This window comes from Pongo abelii, chromosome 5, assembly GCF_028885655.2.
Source record: "Pongo abelii isolate AG06213 chromosome 5, NHGRI_mPonAbe1-v2.0_pri, whole genome shotgun sequence".
NCBI lineage: Eukaryota > Metazoa > Chordata > Mammalia > Primates > Hominidae > Pongo > Pongo abelii.
Genome location: NC_071990.2, coordinates 54,390,241 through 54,407,553, shown reverse-complemented (window position 1 = coordinate 54,407,553; position 17,313 = coordinate 54,390,241). Strand labels below are relative to the sequence as shown.

The window sequence follows — 17,313 nt, the reverse complement described above, 5'->3', positions numbered from 1 at the left end:
TCGAATCCTTTGCCCATTTTTAATTGGGTTGGTTCTTTTATTACGCAGTTGTAAAAGTTTTAAATATATTCTGGTAACTAGACTCTGATAAGATATATGATTTGCAAATATTTTCTCCCATTCTGTGGGTTGTCTTTTCACTTTCTTGAAAGTATTCTTTGATGCACGCAAGTTTTAAATTTTGATGCAGTCCAATTTATCCATTTTTTCTTTTGTTACACAGACTTTGGTGTCATAGCTAGGAAACCACTTAACCATGCTTAACCAATGTCACAAAGATTTACCCCTGTTTTCTTATAGGATTTTTACAGTTTTAGCTCTTATATTCAGATCTCTGATTTTGATTTAGTTTTTGTGTCTGGCATGAGGTAGGAGTATAACTTCATTCTTTTGTATGTTCATAGTCAGTTTTCCCAACGGCATTTGTTAAAAAGACTGTTCTTTCTCCACTGAATTGTTTTGATATCTTTGTCAAAATCAATTAATGATATATGTAAGGATTCTGATGGGGCTTAAGATGAGTCTGTAGATCGACTTGTCGAGTACTGCTATCTTAACAATATTAAGTATCAACCCATGAACACACATTATCTTACCACTTATTTAGTCTTCTTTAAATCTTTCAATGACGTTTTATACTTTGCATGTACATGTCCTACATTTCTTCTGTTAAATTTATCCTAAGTATTTTATACTTTTTCGTGTTTTGTAAATAGAATTGTTTAATGCTGATATATAAAAATATAACTGATTTTTGTTTTGTAATCTTGTATCCTGCCATCTTCCTGAATTAATTTATTAGCTCTAATAATTTTTGCAGATTCCTTAGGATTCTTTCTATATAAGATCATGTCATCTGAAGAGTAACTCATTTTTAAAAAGTAAAACACAAAGTATGTGGCTTGAGTAGAAACTGATATAACTGATCCCAAGAAAAATATTTTCAGTATTAAAATGTTCTTTTGAAAGACAAATTCATTTACACATTGTACCAACATTTCAAAACTCCTTAAAGCAAAAATTATCCTTCCTGGCCTTACCAGTGGACTCTTCTAAGTGTTTTTAGTGATAGTAAAGTAAAAAGCCATTGTTCGCTAGGCACTTTTTAAAGGCATATCTAAAATATCAATTTTTTTTTAATTCAGATAGTTTTCTGAAATCCTGTTCAAGACTTGAAACTCGACTCAGTAAGACCCCACTGCATGCTCTCTCATGCCAACCGGCATCTGCAGTGACATAGAAAGTCATTCACTTAATTATACAACTTTTTTCTAAAGGGGATTTAAATAAGTCTTTAAAAATTGCAAATATGCAAAAAGGTTCATGAAACAACACTAGGGCCATGAAAGAGGGGAGACACTAATGTGTTCATTAGGAGAAGCATGCAGTAAAGAAAATACAGTATCTTCAAGGAAGAAACTAAGTTCAAATGCCAGCTCTACCACCCACCAGCAATGCACACCTGGGCAGATCACTTATCTCCATTTCAGAGAGGAAGCTAATAAAGCTCAGGACGGGTAAAGCTAGCCTCAGGAGGAAGGGTGTCATGAGACAATGTATGCACCTCAAAGAGTCCCTACCCCACCAAGACTGTCAGCATCACCTCTCCCTTCATCACACAGAAAACAACACAGCTGCTCTCACTGGTTATCAGAATTAGCTTTAAGCTTACTGGCAACAAAGGCAGGAAAATAAATGTTAGAAATGTTATTAAAAAGGAAGAAGCTTACCAGTTCTTTTGGTAAAGCATTTGTTTCTTTAAAAATAATTTATTGTCTCCCTAATATTACATCAGAGATATTAAGCAATATTAATAGACAATTATTATTTTTTCTTGAAAGGTTTTAGAGCAACAGAAGCTGTTTTTTTTTTAATAGTTGCTTCTTTTAAACAACTTTTTCTAGAAATTGAGTACAACCGCATTAGGCCAAAAAAGTGACAATGCAGCAACAGGCTAAAGTGGTCCTAGCATAAATCTTCCAGAACCTGAGCTTGACTGCCTATGATGTGATGTTGGAAGCAAGTGGAATAAAGGAGGCAATACTCTGTGCCTTGTCACGTGTATTTGTTTAGTATGTGAGAATGATGCCAGGGTAGGTACAGACACAAAGAGAACTGGACAACCAAGGTCCCTGTAGTATCAGAGTACAAGGTGATCCCAGTACATACACCAGTTATATACATAAAATGAAACAATGAACAACTACACTTCTGTGTAAAGACAAAGGACTAAAGTGCTTATTGTGTGGGAAGTATGACCTGCAAGTCTGGGATCTATTTCACCTGTCAATCATTGGGGAAGGCATGATGAAAGATGTAAAATTTCAATCATTAAATGAAACACCCCAGCCAGTTTGGAAAGGGACAAGGCAGGTAAAAAATTTTAACATTCACCTGAACTGGAATAAGCGGGATGGAAAATGAATGAATGAATACAAATTACTGTAAAATAAAAATTAACAAAGTGTATGAAAATCATACAAATGCACAAAAATAAATGATGCAGTACAAAAATAATCAGCGAGCCTACCCTATTCATGACTGTCTTTGAACTGCACCATAGGAAGTGCTCCTTAAAATTTTTGCTTTGCAAACATTTATTCCTTGATTTAACCCACCACCATTATAACTGCCATCCCTCACTGGTTCTCCAAAAATTAGGTAAATAATTATACCTGTATTTATTAACCTTTCTTAAATGTATGTAGGTTTCTTAAATGTATGTATGTTTCCTAAATGTTTCTTAAATGTTCTTAAATGTTTATGTCAATGTTTAATATTAGAAGTGTTTTGGGTTTTTGCTTGGAAGTTTGATGATGTTTTTCTGATCAGAAATATGCCATAGTAACTTAACTCTTGTTTATATCAATTAACCTATGGTAAACTTGGCTTCATAATACTTTGTTTCACTTGATGTTGCAGTTTTCAAGAACCTATGGATGATGTTATATGAGGACTCACTGTAAATAACTGGGAATATTTAAGAATGCAATAAAAATATGCATTCTTTCCACTTATATGTATAATTTTTTTCAAACAGCTACTAGGTTATTAGGGCATAAACACTTATTAAGATGTTTCGACCTACTTAATGAACTGTTAGATATTTCCAGGAGTATTAAAAGAAAGTTACTGGGCCCATAAGGGCCCCAGGAACTAAATGTCCTATGGCAATGGCAGAGTAGAGTAGTAAAAAAACACAGGACTGGGACCTGGAGAGCCGTAGTCCAGTTCTAGCTCTGCCATCAACTCCTAAAAACTTCTTCAAATTAACTGACCATAGGCAAACCAAACACATGATGGGAGAGATGTGTCCAGGTGCCCCCAGGTTCAAGGCATTGCAAGTCTGCTCACTCTATATAAAGACTTTTGCCCTCCCCTCTTAGTCTGAGTACCCCTGACCATCCTGAGGAGGCCCAAGTCCTTGAGACATCCATAGCTTTCCCATTTAATGCCAACTACTGTGCTAGGTGCCAAGAGGAGAAATGAAGTCCTATCTTCACTGAAGCTTGAAAGGCCAATGCTAATGTGGTTTACCCATCTGACCACAGAGGTAATTTATGTAAAGATTCCACATCAGACTCCACAAAGGTAACCGTAAGAATCAAGCATTCAAATGGCCATTCCACGTTCTTTCAAATTTTGTGGAATATTAAACCAGTATGTCTTCTATGCAAAACAATTCCATCTCCAAGAAGTTGTACTGGTTACTAAATATTGGTTAACTAAATGCAACCACGAGGAAAGCTTGCAAGTTTCAAATAATTTGCTTTAAATGTAGTACACTTATGCATATATGAGATTTCCTCAACGATTCACTGTTTCAAGTGCCTTTTCCACAAGGTCTTGGACACCAGGTATGCCCAATCTTCTCCAAGGAAGAATTTGTTCTTTGATTGTTTCTTTCTGGTATGTGGGAACAGGCCATTACTTGAGCATGCATGAGGAAGAAATCATAGTTTCTTGCTATGGTAACAAAATTACTAACAACCAAGAATAGAAAACTCTCTCTTTTTCATTTAATTTCACAAAGTGACCTAATAAGAATCAGTTAATTTCAAGATCAAAGTAGCATTTTATTCAGTAAACAATCAGTATCCACAATGCTATAATAGTAACAGAAGCTGATTAAGTCTACAAACAAAACAAAACAAAAAAACCTTGAACATTGACAAAAGCAGGTACAGATACTAACAGAAAATATATAATAAGGAACATTGTAAAAAATGTATTCTAAAATAATACTTTCCATTAAAATAGTACAGTAGAGGGTGAGAGGGACACTCTGGTTTAATAACATATTTTACCTCCAAGCATTAGGACTTTTTAAAAAGACACAAAATGGGAAAAAAGGAGAGGGGTAGGAATCAGAGGCTAGAAAGGAGAACCATCTAGGCAGCTGTAGACTAAGAAGGAATGGAACGGACGGTAACAAGGGAATTAAACTCCAGACATCCTGAGGAGCAAGAGTAGGACCGTGTTAGTTTGGGTGTTTAAACAGCTACTATATTTAAGAATTTTTTGTGTGGGGAGGGGGGGGGCAAAGCGGGGATGGGGTCTCGCTCTGTCACCCAGGCTGGAATTCAGTGGCACAATCACGGCTCACTGCAGCCTCAACCTTCCGGGCTCAAGTGATCCTTCCTCCTCAACCTTCCAAGTAGCTGGGACTACAGGCTTGGGCCACCAGGCCCAGCTAACTTTTTTTTGTTTTTGTGGAGATGGGTTATCATCATGTTGCCCAGGCTGGTCTTGAACTCCTGGGCTCAAGGAATCCTCCCACCTCAGCCTCCCAAAAGGCTGGGATTACAGGTGTGAGCCACCATGCCCGGCATAAAAATTGTTACATTATAAATATCTGACACTTGATACAGCAAAAGTGAATTGTACATGCATGAAATTCACAGTAGAATACCACTGTTTTCTCTGCAACTGATACCATAAACCTAGAGTGTATTGGCTTCCTGCCTTCTTCTCCTCCTGAGAGTTTAAGGGCAGAATTTTTAATTAGCAAGTCTAATGGCATAAAGATAAAACATCAGTGTACATTTCAGAAAAACACCAACTTGCTGGCTGAACAGGTGTCAGCTAGTTGTCTTCTGCCTGAAGAGAATGAAAAGGAGAGGGAAAAGCTCTCTGCAAATACTCTTATAAACCTCTGGAAAGAGAACTTTTGCAAAACAGACATGTCAGACTGTGCTCAACTGCTTACTGTGGTTCTCAAAGAGCAAGTTTCTGTTCTGTCTTAGAACTTATGCAGGACAGGTACAAACAAGGAAAATCATTTATGATGCTAGGGAACACTGGTCTACCAGGTTAGGGCAGACAAGTCAGACTTTTATTTTTAAGTGGTTAAGCATGAGCTACTGCATCAACCTGATTTAACCTACTGTATGTCCTGAAAAAGTGAAAAAAGTCTGCAAAGATAATTCAACTAGTTCGTCTGTGGGAATGTATAACAGAACATTTATTCACCAGCATACATTGTCTTCAATGGATTCTATTTCTTGCCATGACTAGGTTCTCCACAACCTCTAAGCTGGCAACATGGAATGTGCCCATATCATTCCTTCCCTGTCCCAGCTCCACTCCCACTCTCCAAATACACCATTCTCATTCCCTATTCTTGGATCCACAGTTCACAAATACTGTCAGACATAGCTGTTCTTTAGGGGCACATACTTTTCGTTTTTAATGGAGTTGTTTGTTGGCTCTCCAGCATGGTTTAAAATTACTGAGTGGTTGTTTCTACCAGTATTTACTGACCGCCTACATGACACATAGTACTTGGCTTAAATTAACTACTTTGCCATACATCAGTTTAAAGACCACTTCCAAACAATTTAGGGTTTTTACTAGTAACAAGTAGCAGCACCCTTTTTAACCAATAAAATTTAAGGACAATTAGATGCAAAAACATAGGAGGCTGGCTATAATCTTTCTTGAAGGTCACATTAAAGAATGAGTAAATGGCTTTCTGAGTAGACAAATAGGAGCTTTAAAAGGGAAGGAGGCTAGAGCTGATGATATCAACCCCATTTCACCCTGATCCACCCAAACTTCACAAAAAAACTTACTTGCCAATATTTTCAGGTAGAGACTGCAGTGAGATGTCATTTACAGAAAGACATGTTAAATTCTGTAATTCAGGAAAGCTTTCTGGCAACCTAAAATGAAACAAACAAACAAACAAAATGCTGTAAGTTAAAAAAGAAAAGTTCATGTATAGTGTATACCAAGCACAAATATAATGATTTATTCTATGTGCTAACTGAAATAACCTCCTAAAAATGACATTAAATATGGCATGTTTGCCGTGTCTTCCTATATATAAGACGCTTGTAAGGAAAAACAAAGACTTCATATACATAATAGATGTACAGGGGCATGATAAACACATTGTTATGGTGATCTAGAAATAAAGTAGACAGATATGCAAGCTCTAAGAATAAAGGCAAAAAAATGTTGAGACTACTGAATACTCTATGAAAGAAAATGATGAATTATTGCTGCAGCTAAAAGTGCCTAAGAGTAAAAATACTTTATTGATTAGCAGAAACTAAAGAGAAAATTTCATCAGCCCATGAGATTATAATAAAACACAGGACAGCTACTGCATGATTTTTCTTCCTGTAGTTTATAATACCCAGGGGAAAGCTATGGAAGACTTATTGATCCGCTGACAGACAATTGCTACTTTCCTTTTTTTTTGAGACGGAGTCTCTGTCACCCAGGCTGGAGGGCAGTGGCGCAATTTCGGCTCACCGCAACCTCCACCTCCCAGGTTCAAGCGAGTCTCCTGCCTTAGCTTCCTGAGTAGCTGGGATTACAGGCATGCACCACCACGCCCAGCTAATTTTTGTATTTTTAAGTAGAGACGGGGTTTCACCACGTTGGTCAGGCTGGTCTCAAACTCCTGACCTAGTGATCCACCCGCCTTGGCCTCCCAAAGTGCTGGGATTACAGGTGTGAACCACCGCGACAACTGCTACTTTCTTAACATTTTTCTTTTAGTTCTATTTAAGTTGCCAACCACTTGAAATAATTTTATGTTTTACTATGTTCTACACAAAGGGATATTTTTTATATGTCCCTTAAAGTCTACAGAATAACAAGGCTTTAAAACAAAATCATTATTTAAAATTTACAAAGGAAGTTTAGTTTCAATATTTCTATGGTTTCCATATTTAGGGAGGGAAGGAAAACCTAACTAAAGGCAAAGGATCTCATTGCATCTAAAATGCTGAAGGTTATTAAACATAAATCTGCTAATAAAGACAACAGAACATTTAAGTATCACTTTTTTTCAGTGAGGGAGAGATTTCTGGCTTTAGTGATGGTCTCTAGATTAGAATCTTCCACTTTTATCTTTCTAGGTTCCTTTAAAAAAAGGCCTACATAACATTATGTTTGATATTTAATACAGGTTAATTCCAAACTTCAAAACCAAATCCAGACCCACAAGATCAGAGTATTAACTGGAATATTTATAATCACTGGAATTTGTTCTGAGGAACAGGTAACAGAGGTAAGATTTTTACTTATAATTCAAAAGATGCAACTTATCTGTTTTGCCTGAGTTTAATTTAATCAGAAAGTATATATCATTTTATAATTTAAAAACTAGCTAAGATGTTCTTAAACATAAGAAAAACATAGTTTTAAATAGCTGATTTAAATAGGTGCTTTTTTACTGGCTGTTAACCTAAGGGCTAAATTAGATGTGATAAGGAAGTACAGACCCAAGGTTAGGAGAAATGAACTGCAGTGCGAGCTTCCCACTCATTAGCTGTATGATCTTGAAAGGTAATTTAACCTACATGTGCCTCAGTTTCTTTAGCTATAAAATAAGCAAGCCAAACTAAATCATTTTTAAGGTCCCTTCAACTCACAGATATCATCTTAATTCTTAAAAAACAGCACACCTGCCAAATTAAAATGGCTTTACTTTAAGAAACCTGCCGAAGAGAAAGCCAGAATTAAAACAAACAAACAAAACAGTAAAGCCTCACATAAGCTAGGTGTGTTCCAGTTGAGAGAGCACTGAAATAATACTAAAGTCAAATGTCAGCAGACATTAGAAAAGGAACATCAAAGAAATAGAAAAAAGGAATACACAACTGAATGGTTAAAAAAAACCTAACAGCAACATAATGAGTATTGCCCAGCTTGCCAAACCCTGTAGGCTGCCTTAAGCTTAGTCCAGTTCAACAAACATTTATTGAGCACTTACTCCATTCCAGGAATGACAGTAGCATTGAAGACACAATAATAAATAATAGAGGAATTCAAGTAACTTCCTTAGGTTAGTCAGGGAGTCTTGGTCAGAGAAATAACTTAAGGGTAAATTCCAAGTGTTATGAAAAAAGTGCACAGAGAGCTTTACGGGAACCCAGAGGAGGGGCCTGTGGGTAGTAATTGGGAAAGTCTTTCGGAAAACGTGTGATGCTCAAACTGCAACTTAAGGAAGGTGAAAAGTTTGTAACTGTGAAGAAGACAGAGGCATGAAATGAGCTAACTAGAAGCACTTTATATTACAGCAGAGACTGACATCCAGCACAGGCAACTGAGGTCAGTGAAGATGGAGAGACACACCAAAGTCAGATGGAGGGTCAAGAAGAGGCTCACATAGCACATGGAGGAGCTCTGACTTTATCTTATAGAGATGGGAGCTATAGAAAGGTTTTAAGAAAAGAGACAGTTGAATGGAAGATGGTGGGGAAAGAGGATAAGGTTGGAGGGACAGTGATAAGTAAGAAAGCTATTAGGGTATAGCTTACTAGATTTCTATTTTTCAGTAATAAATGTTACATGTAACTTAATCACCACAATTCAAAGAAGGATAAGCAGAAAGTTTTAAAAAGAAACATTTATTTATTGGCAATAAGAAGGTATTGGAGAAATAAAACTAAATAGTGCATTCTCCAGCACTCCATACCCAAGAAGTCCCAAGCAATTTTGAAGTGGGTGAGATGACTCAGAAATTTTAGTTTAATCTTACTTTTCCTAGATCAAAAGAAAAAAGACAGAAAAGAAGGGAAGAGTGCATTTCTTCTGAGGTTCCTCTCAGATTCTTGAGAAATCTTATAAATGGACCCACCTGGCCCAAAGAGACATCTAAAACAGACGCCCAAGGGCTATCTCTGCATTGCACGTGGGCACAATTCAGTTATGCTAGTAACAAGATGCCTGGAAGCCCATGGTGAGTGGACTCACGACTAAGCCAGGAGCCATAAGGAACAGCTCACAGCAATGCCACTCAGCCATGCCTCGGCAACAGACTGTGTCATACCAGGAAGGGTAAAGCTGGAATAAGTAGTAAAACTGACACAGTGGCTTTATTTGCAGGGGGAAAAAAAAAAAGAAATCCTCACAGCTATTGCTAAGGAAATAGTGATGTTGATACGGGTTTTTTGGTTTTGTTTGTTTGTTTGTTTTTTAATGCAGAGTTAGAGGGAAAGTTGAGACAAAAAGATAGTACGGCTGGGCGAGGTGGCTCCGGCCTGTAATCCCAGCACTTTGGAAGGCTGAGGTGGGTGGATCACGAGGTCAGGAGATCAAGATCATCCTGGCCAATATGGTGAAACCCCATCTCTACTAAAAATACAAAAATTAGCCAGGCGTGGTGGCGGGTGCCTGTAGTCCCAGCTATTCAGGAGGCTGAGGCAGGAGAATCACTTGAACCCGGGAGGCGGAGGTTGCACTACAACTCTTCACATTGATTCAGAAATGCACTCCTCATCCTGTTTTGTACACTTCGCTGTGCTGCACCTTATCCCTATAACATACTTTGAGGTTTCTATCAATAGAATAGTATGCCTTTCATTGTACAGGGCTATTTATAAAGAAATATCTGTGAAAGTCAACCATCCTTGATAAAGACAGTGATCCATCGAGGAACCTCCAAGATGGTTAACCTGACTGTTCTTTGCTTGGCTCTCAAAAAAGATATCCTTACTACTACAGATAGAAAAGTAAGCAGAAAGCTTACCTAGTAAGTGGGTTTCCGCTGAAGTCAGCTACCTGCAGTGCTTTACAGAATGAAATGCTTTCTGGAATTTCAGGAATCTCTGTAGGAGTAGAGAAAATGTCTATAATTTGCCACCATTATTAACACTTTTCATCATTCTCAAGATGGATCACACTCACAAGAGAATATCTGGAAATTCCTACCTCCATTCAAACATGACCTAGACTTATAAAGTATTTTAATACATTTATATTTGCTTTCCTAATATAAGATATATTCTCAACAGAAGCACATTAAAGAAAAATATTAAAAACATCAAATCTCTGACAAAATTATAGCTAAAGGAGGAATAAGTTCTAGTGTTCTATGGCAGGGGTCCCCAATCCCTGAGCTACGAACCAGTACCTGTGAGGAACTGGGATGCACAGCAGGAGGTGAGCGGCGGGTGGGTGAGCGAAGCTTCATCCATATTTATAGCCACTTCACACCACTTGCATTACTGCCTGAGCTCCACCTCCTGTCAGATCAGCGCCCACATTAGATTCTCATAAGAGCATGAGCCCTATTGTCAACTGCCCATGCGAGGGATCTAGGTTGTGTGCTCCTTATGAGAATCTAATGCCTGATGATCTGTTTCTCATCACCCCCAGATGGGACTGTCCAGTTGCAGGAAAACAAGCTCAGGGCTCCCACTGAATCTACCTTATGGTGAGTTGTATAATTAATTCATTATATATTACAATGTAATAATAATAGAAATAAAGTGCACAGTAAATGTAATGAGCTTGATTTGTCCCAGAACCATTCCCAACACTGGTCTGTGGAAAAACTGCTCATATGATCTGGTTGTGTCCCCACCCAAATCTCATCTTGAACTCCCATGTGTTGTGGGAGGGACCCAGTAGGAGGTAATTGAATCACAGGGGCAGGTCTTTCCTGTGCTATTCTCATGACAGTAAGTTTCACGAGATCTGATGGTTATTATAAGGGGGAGTTTTCCTGCATAAGCTCTCTTTGCCTGCCGTCATCCACATAAGATGTGACTTGCTTCTCCTTGCCTTCCACCGTGATTGTGAGGCCTCCCTAGCCACGTGGAACTGTAAGTCCATTAAACCTCTTTCTTTTGTAAATTGCCCAGTCTCTGGTATGTCTTTATCAGCAGCATGAAAACAGACTAACAGAGTAAACTGGTACCAGTGGAGTGGGGTGCTGCTGAAAAGATACCCAAAAATGTGGAAGCAACTTTGAAACCGGTTCACAGGTGGAGGCTGGTGCAGTCTGGAGGGCTCAGAAGACAGGAAAACCTGGGAAAGTTTGGAACTTCCTAGAGATTTGTTGAATGGCTTTGACCAAAAGCCTGATAGCAATATGGACAATAAAGTCCAGGCTGAGGTGGGAGATGAGGAACTTGTTGGGAACTAGAGCAAAGGTGACTTGTTATATTTTAGCAAAGAGAGTGGCAGCATTTTGCCCCTGCCCTAGAGATTTGTGGAACTTTGAACTTGAGAGGGATGATTTAGGTATCTGGTGAAAGAAATTTCTAAGCAGCAAAACATTCAAGAGGTGACTTGGGTGCTGTTAAAGGCATTCAGTTTATAAGGGAAGCAGAGCATAAAATTTGGGAAATTTACAGGCTGACAATGTGATAGAAAAAAAAAAAACATTTTCTGAGAAGAAATTCAAGCTGGCTGAAGAAACCTGCATAAGTAACGAGAAGCTGAATGTTAATCCCCAAGACAATGACAAAAATGTCTCCAGGGCATGTCAAAGGTCTTCATGGCAGCCCCTCCTATCACAGGCCCAGAGGCCTAGGAGAAAATTGTTTCCTGGGCCCGGTCCAGGGTCCCCATGTTGTGTGCAGTCTAGGGACCTGGTGCGCTGCATCCCAGCCACTCCAGCTCTGACTAAAAGGGGCCAAAGTATAGCTTGGGCTGTTGCTTCGGAGGGTGGAAGCCCCAAACCTTGGCAGCTTCCACATAGGGTTGAGCCTGCGGGTGCACAGAAATCAAGAATTGAGGTTTGGGAACCTCTGCCTAGATTTCAGAAGATGTATGGAAATGCCTGGATGCCCAGGCAAAAGTTTGCTTCAGGGGCAAGGCCCTCGTGGGAAACCTCTGCTAGGGCAGTACAGAAAGGAAATGTGAGGTTGGAGCCCCCACACAGAGTCCCTACTGGGGCAGTGCCTAGTGGAACTGCGAGAAGAGGGCCGTCATTCTCCAGACCCCAGAATGGTAGATCCACCAACAGCTGGCACCGTGCACCTGGAAAAGCCACCAGACAGTCAAGGCCAGCCCGTGAAAGCAGCCAGGTAAGGGGCTATACCCTGCAAAGCCACAGGGGCAGAGAGCTGTCCAAGACCGTGGGAACATACCTCTTGCATCAGCATGACCTGGATGTGAGACATAGAGTCAAAGGAGATCATTTTGGAGCTTTAAGATTTGACTGCCCTGCTGGATTTTGGACTTGTATGGGGCCTGTAGCTCCTTTGTTTTGGCCAATGTCTCCCATTTGGAATGGCTGTATTTATTCAATGCCTGTACTGCCATTGTATCTAGGAAGTAACTAACTTGCTTTCGATTTTACAGGCTCATAGATGGAAGGGACTTGCCTTGTTTTGGATGAGATTTGGACTGTGGACTTTTGAGTTAATGCTGAAATGAGTTAAGAGTTTGGGGGACTGTTGGGAAGGCATGCTTGGTTTTGAAATGTGAGGACATGAGATTTGGGAGGGGCCAGGGGCAGAATGATATGGTTTGGCTGTGTCCCCACCCAAATCTCATCTTGAATTCCCATGTATTGTGGGAGGGACCCAGTAGGAGGTAACTGAATCATGAGGGCAGGTCTTTCTGAGCTATTCTCATGCTAGTAAGTCTCACAAGATCTGATAGTTATTATAAGGGGGAGTTTCCCTGCACAAGCTCTCTTTGCCTGCCACCATCCACATAAGATGTGACTTGCTCTCCCTTGTCTTCCACCATGATTGTGAGGCCTCCCTAGTCAGATGGAACTGTGAGTCAAATTAAACCCCTTTCTGTCTTAAATTGCCCAGTCTCGGATATGTCTTTATCTGCAGTGTGAAAATGGACTAATACAACTGTCTTCCATAAAACCAGTCCATGGTGCCAAAAAAGTTGAGAACTGCTGTTGTATAGCACTGTAAGATGACTACAGTTAACAATAATATATAGTTTCAAATGGGTAAAAGGAGGATATCGAAAGTTCCTAACACAAAGAAATGATAAATGCTTTAGATGAGTATGCTAATTACCTTGGTCTGATCACAGTACATTATATGTATCAAAGCATCACTATGTACCCATACATATGTACAGTTATTTAACAAATCATTTAAATAATAAAATAACAAAAACCACAACTACCACCATCAAGTCCCATCACTCTATCAAAAGCACTGATGGCATTCTGTTGTAATTACCATTAGACTTTCTTTTCCTTATATTTTCATGTGGTGGTATCAGTACCAGGTATTCTAAAGTAGTGTACTTTTAAATTATGATTTTTTTTTTCTGATTACAAACATAAATATTTGGAAAATATACAAAGAAGAAAATAAACACCACCAACACTCTCATCACCTAGAGGTAATCTTTTATTGTGATTTTTTTTTTTTTACTTGTCATACACACACGTGTGCACACACATATACACACACACAGAATATGTGTATAAATAGATTATATTTCACAATACTAAGTTCATGATAATTTGTTTTTTGCACTTCACATTACTTTACAAGCTTTTTTCTCCTATCATTATTTTTCCAAGTAGTTTGCTGTTCTTAATGGCAGAAAAGGACATTGTATATATTTTCATACTTCATTTAATCAATCCTCCATTGTTGGGCATTTAGGTTGTTTCAAAGTTCCTGATGTTATATTTATGTGCATTCCTGATTGTTTCCTTAGGCTATGTTCCCAGAAGTAGAATTACTGTGTCAAAGGCATTAACATCTCTACAGAGCTTGAAAAATATTGTTAAATTGCTTTTGCGAGCAGCAACTTATGCCCACTTATACTTTCATCAGCCTGTACAAGATGCCGTATTCAACATCTCTCCTCCTCTTTTCTTTCTTTTACATTTTAAAAAATGCCAATTGTATTGCTAAAATAGTATGGCAACATTTTATTTTGTATTCTTTTTATGACTATTGCAGCTGAATATCTTCCCCCATATTTACTGGCCTTTAAATACTGTGATTTTTAAATGACCAAAGTTGCTATTTTAAATTCCTTTCTTGATACATAACTTGAGATTATAGCTTTTAGGCCTTTAAAAGGTTAGTCTGCAGCATTTAACTTCAAAAATTCATTTATTTTGGACGTATTAACATTGAGAACGGCTAAAATAGAAAGATTTCTCCTGGTTCTTGCTGTTTCTTCCACCAGTCTGACTCATGCAATCTGAGCCAAAATACACTTAATATTTCTAAATTGTGGGTGGTAGGGAAAAGGGAGAATTAAAGGAAAAAATGGATGTCTTGCTCCAACAACCTCACAATAATCAGATGCTACATGAAAGATTTTAGTTCAAATTTAAAAGTGTAAAACATTTGGATCTATGCTAACATTTTCCTCACACTATTTTCTGCCTTGCATGGTCAAATGAGGTAGTGAAAAACAAACACTATGGTCCTAGTTTATATAAATATAATCACTTATTTATGAAAGTAATAGCATAAATATAATAGCTTATTTGTGAAAGTAGGACCATAGTGTTTGTTTTTCGCTAATATATAATATATATATACAGCTGTCAAATCTATAGTTCAATCTGGAACAGATTTTTAAAACCCATGAACATTTGTGGACCCCTAGTACAAATTCAGCTGTAGCCCTTTTATAAACATTATCTTATTTAATCTCCTCTAAATAAATTATTTTAATTTTCATTATACAAAATGGACACTAAGGCTCAGAGAGATGAAGTGACTCATCCATCACTACAGGTCTATTTCACTGAGTGCTGGCCCTCCCATGTTCAAGTCATGGCATTGCCATGCTTAAGAATAAACAAGCAAATTCATTACAGGATAAGCATCGCTGTTCAGGCAAGCAAGGCCGCGCCATGCTTGGCTTGCCATGGTCTGAAAAGTGCTGGTCAGCCTGAATACTCCATGATAGTCTCTCTTCTTGTCGCTATTTCTGGTTCTGAGGAGCAGTCTATAAGGCTGAGAAAAGAGATGCCTCATTATCTCAGCACAATAAAGGCCACTTATGACAAACCCACAATGAACTTCATATGGAATGAAGAAAAGTTGAAAGCTTTTTTCCTAAGATCTAGACAAGACAAGAATATCTACTCTCACCACTTTTATTCAACATAGTACTGAAAGTCCTGCCCAGAGAGATTAGGCAAGAGAAAGGAATAAAGGGCATCCAAACTGGAAAAGCAGAAGCTAAATTGTCCTTGTTTGCAGATGACATAATTTTACATATAGAAAACCGTAAAGACTCCATAAAAAACCCATGAGAACTAGTAAATAAACTCAATAAACTTACAGGATACAAAATCAACATAGAAAAATCAGTAGCATTTCCCGGCCGGGCATGGTGGCTCGTGCCTGTGGTCCCAGCGCTTTGGGAGGCCGAGGTGGGCGGATCACGGGGTCAGGAGATCAAGACCATCCTGGCTAGTGCAGTGAAACCCTGTCTCCACTAAAAATACAAAAAAAAAAAAAAAAAAAATTAGCTGGGCATGGTGGCGGATACCTGTGGTCCCAGTTACTCGGGAGGCTGCAGCAGGAGAATGGCGTGAACCTGGGAGGTGGAGCTTGCAAGATCGCACCACTGCACTGTAGCCTGGGTGACAGAGTGAGACTCCATCTCAATTAAAAAAAAAAAAAGAAAAAAAAAGAAAAATCAGTAGCATTTCTATACATCAAGCGTGAACTACCTAAAAAAGAAATTTTAAAAAATCAATCCAATTTATAATAGCTACAAAAAATAAAATGCCTAAGAATAAATTTAACCAAATAGGTAAAAAATCTCTACAATGAAAACTATAAAACACTGATGAAAAAAATCGAAGAGGATACAAATAAATGGAAAGATATACTGTGCTTACGGGTTAGAAGAATTAACATTGTGGCCAGGCATGGTGGCTTACACCTGCAATCCCAGCACTTTGGGAGGTCGAAGCAGGCAGATCACTTGAGGTCAGGATTTCGAGACCAGATTGGCCAACATGGTGAAACTCCATCTCTACTAAAAATACAAAAATTAGCCAGGCGCAGCGGCGCATGCCTGTAATCCTACCTACTCTGGAGGCCGGGGGAGGAGAATTGCTTGAATGTGGGAGGCCGAGGTTGCAGTGATCCAAGAATGCACCACTGAACTCCAGGTTGAATGACAGAGCAAGACTCTGTCTCCAAAAAAAAAAAAAAAAAAAAAAAAAAAGAAAAGAAAATTGTTAAAAGTGTCTATACTACCCAAAGCAATCTATAGATTCAATGCAATGCAATTGCTGTCAAAATACCACTGATATTCTTCATAGAAATAGAAAAAACAATCCTCTAATTCTTACTGAACCACAAAAGACCCCAAAAAGCCAAAGTAATGCTAAAGAAAAAGAACAAAGCTGGAAGCAACATACTACCTGACTTCAAAAGGATACAAAGAAAAGGAAATTCTTATACACTGTTGGTGAGAATGTAAATTACTATACTACAAAGCAATAGTAACCAAAACAGTATGGTACTAGCATAGAAACTGATACATAGACCAGTGAAATAGAATAGAGAACCCAGAAATAAATCCACTCACTACAAATTGGATTCAGTGTATACTGCTTGGTTGATGGTTGAACCAAAATCTCACAAATCACCACTGAAGAACTTATGTAACCAAATACCACCTGTTCCCCAAAAACCGATGGAAATAAAAATTTTTTTAAAAAAACAGAAATAAATCCACTCATTTACAGCCAACTGATTTTCAACAAAGGTGCCAAAAACACATATTGGGTGTGCTGGAAAAACTGGATATCCACATGCAGAAGAATGAAACGAGATCCCTATCTCTCACCACATATAAAAATTGACTCAAAATGGGTTAAAGCCTTAAATGTAAGACCTGAAACTATACAACTACCAAAGGAAAACAGGAGAAATGCTTCATGGCATTGGTCTGGGCAAGGATTTCTTTGGACAAGACCTCAAAAGCACAGGCAACAAAAGCAAAAAACAGGCCAGGTGCGGTAGCTCATACCTGTAATCCCAGCACCTTGGGAAGCCAAGGCGGGCAGATCACCTGAGTTCAGGAGTTTGAGACCAGCCTGGCTAACATGGCGAAACCCCATCTCCACTAAAAATACAAAAATTAGCTGGG

At 38.5% G+C, this 17,313-nt stretch overlaps 1 protein-coding gene across 1 annotated transcript in view; it reads right to left on the bottom strand.

Moving 5' to 3' along the window:
* LRRC1 (leucine rich repeat containing 1) overlaps positions 1 to 17,313 on the bottom strand; it is a 128,771-nt gene that overhangs the window by 34,974 nt on the left and 76,484 nt on the right. Inside the window, exons 3-4 of the mRNA XM_002817017.6 lie at positions 9,989 to 10,067; positions 6,075 to 6,164 (exon numbers count right to left, since the gene is read on the bottom strand). Coding sequence (XP_002817063.1) covers positions 6,075 to 6,164; positions 9,989 to 10,067 — 169 coding nt within the window. The remainder of the gene's footprint in view (positions 1 to 6,074; positions 6,165 to 9,988; positions 10,068 to 17,313) is intronic.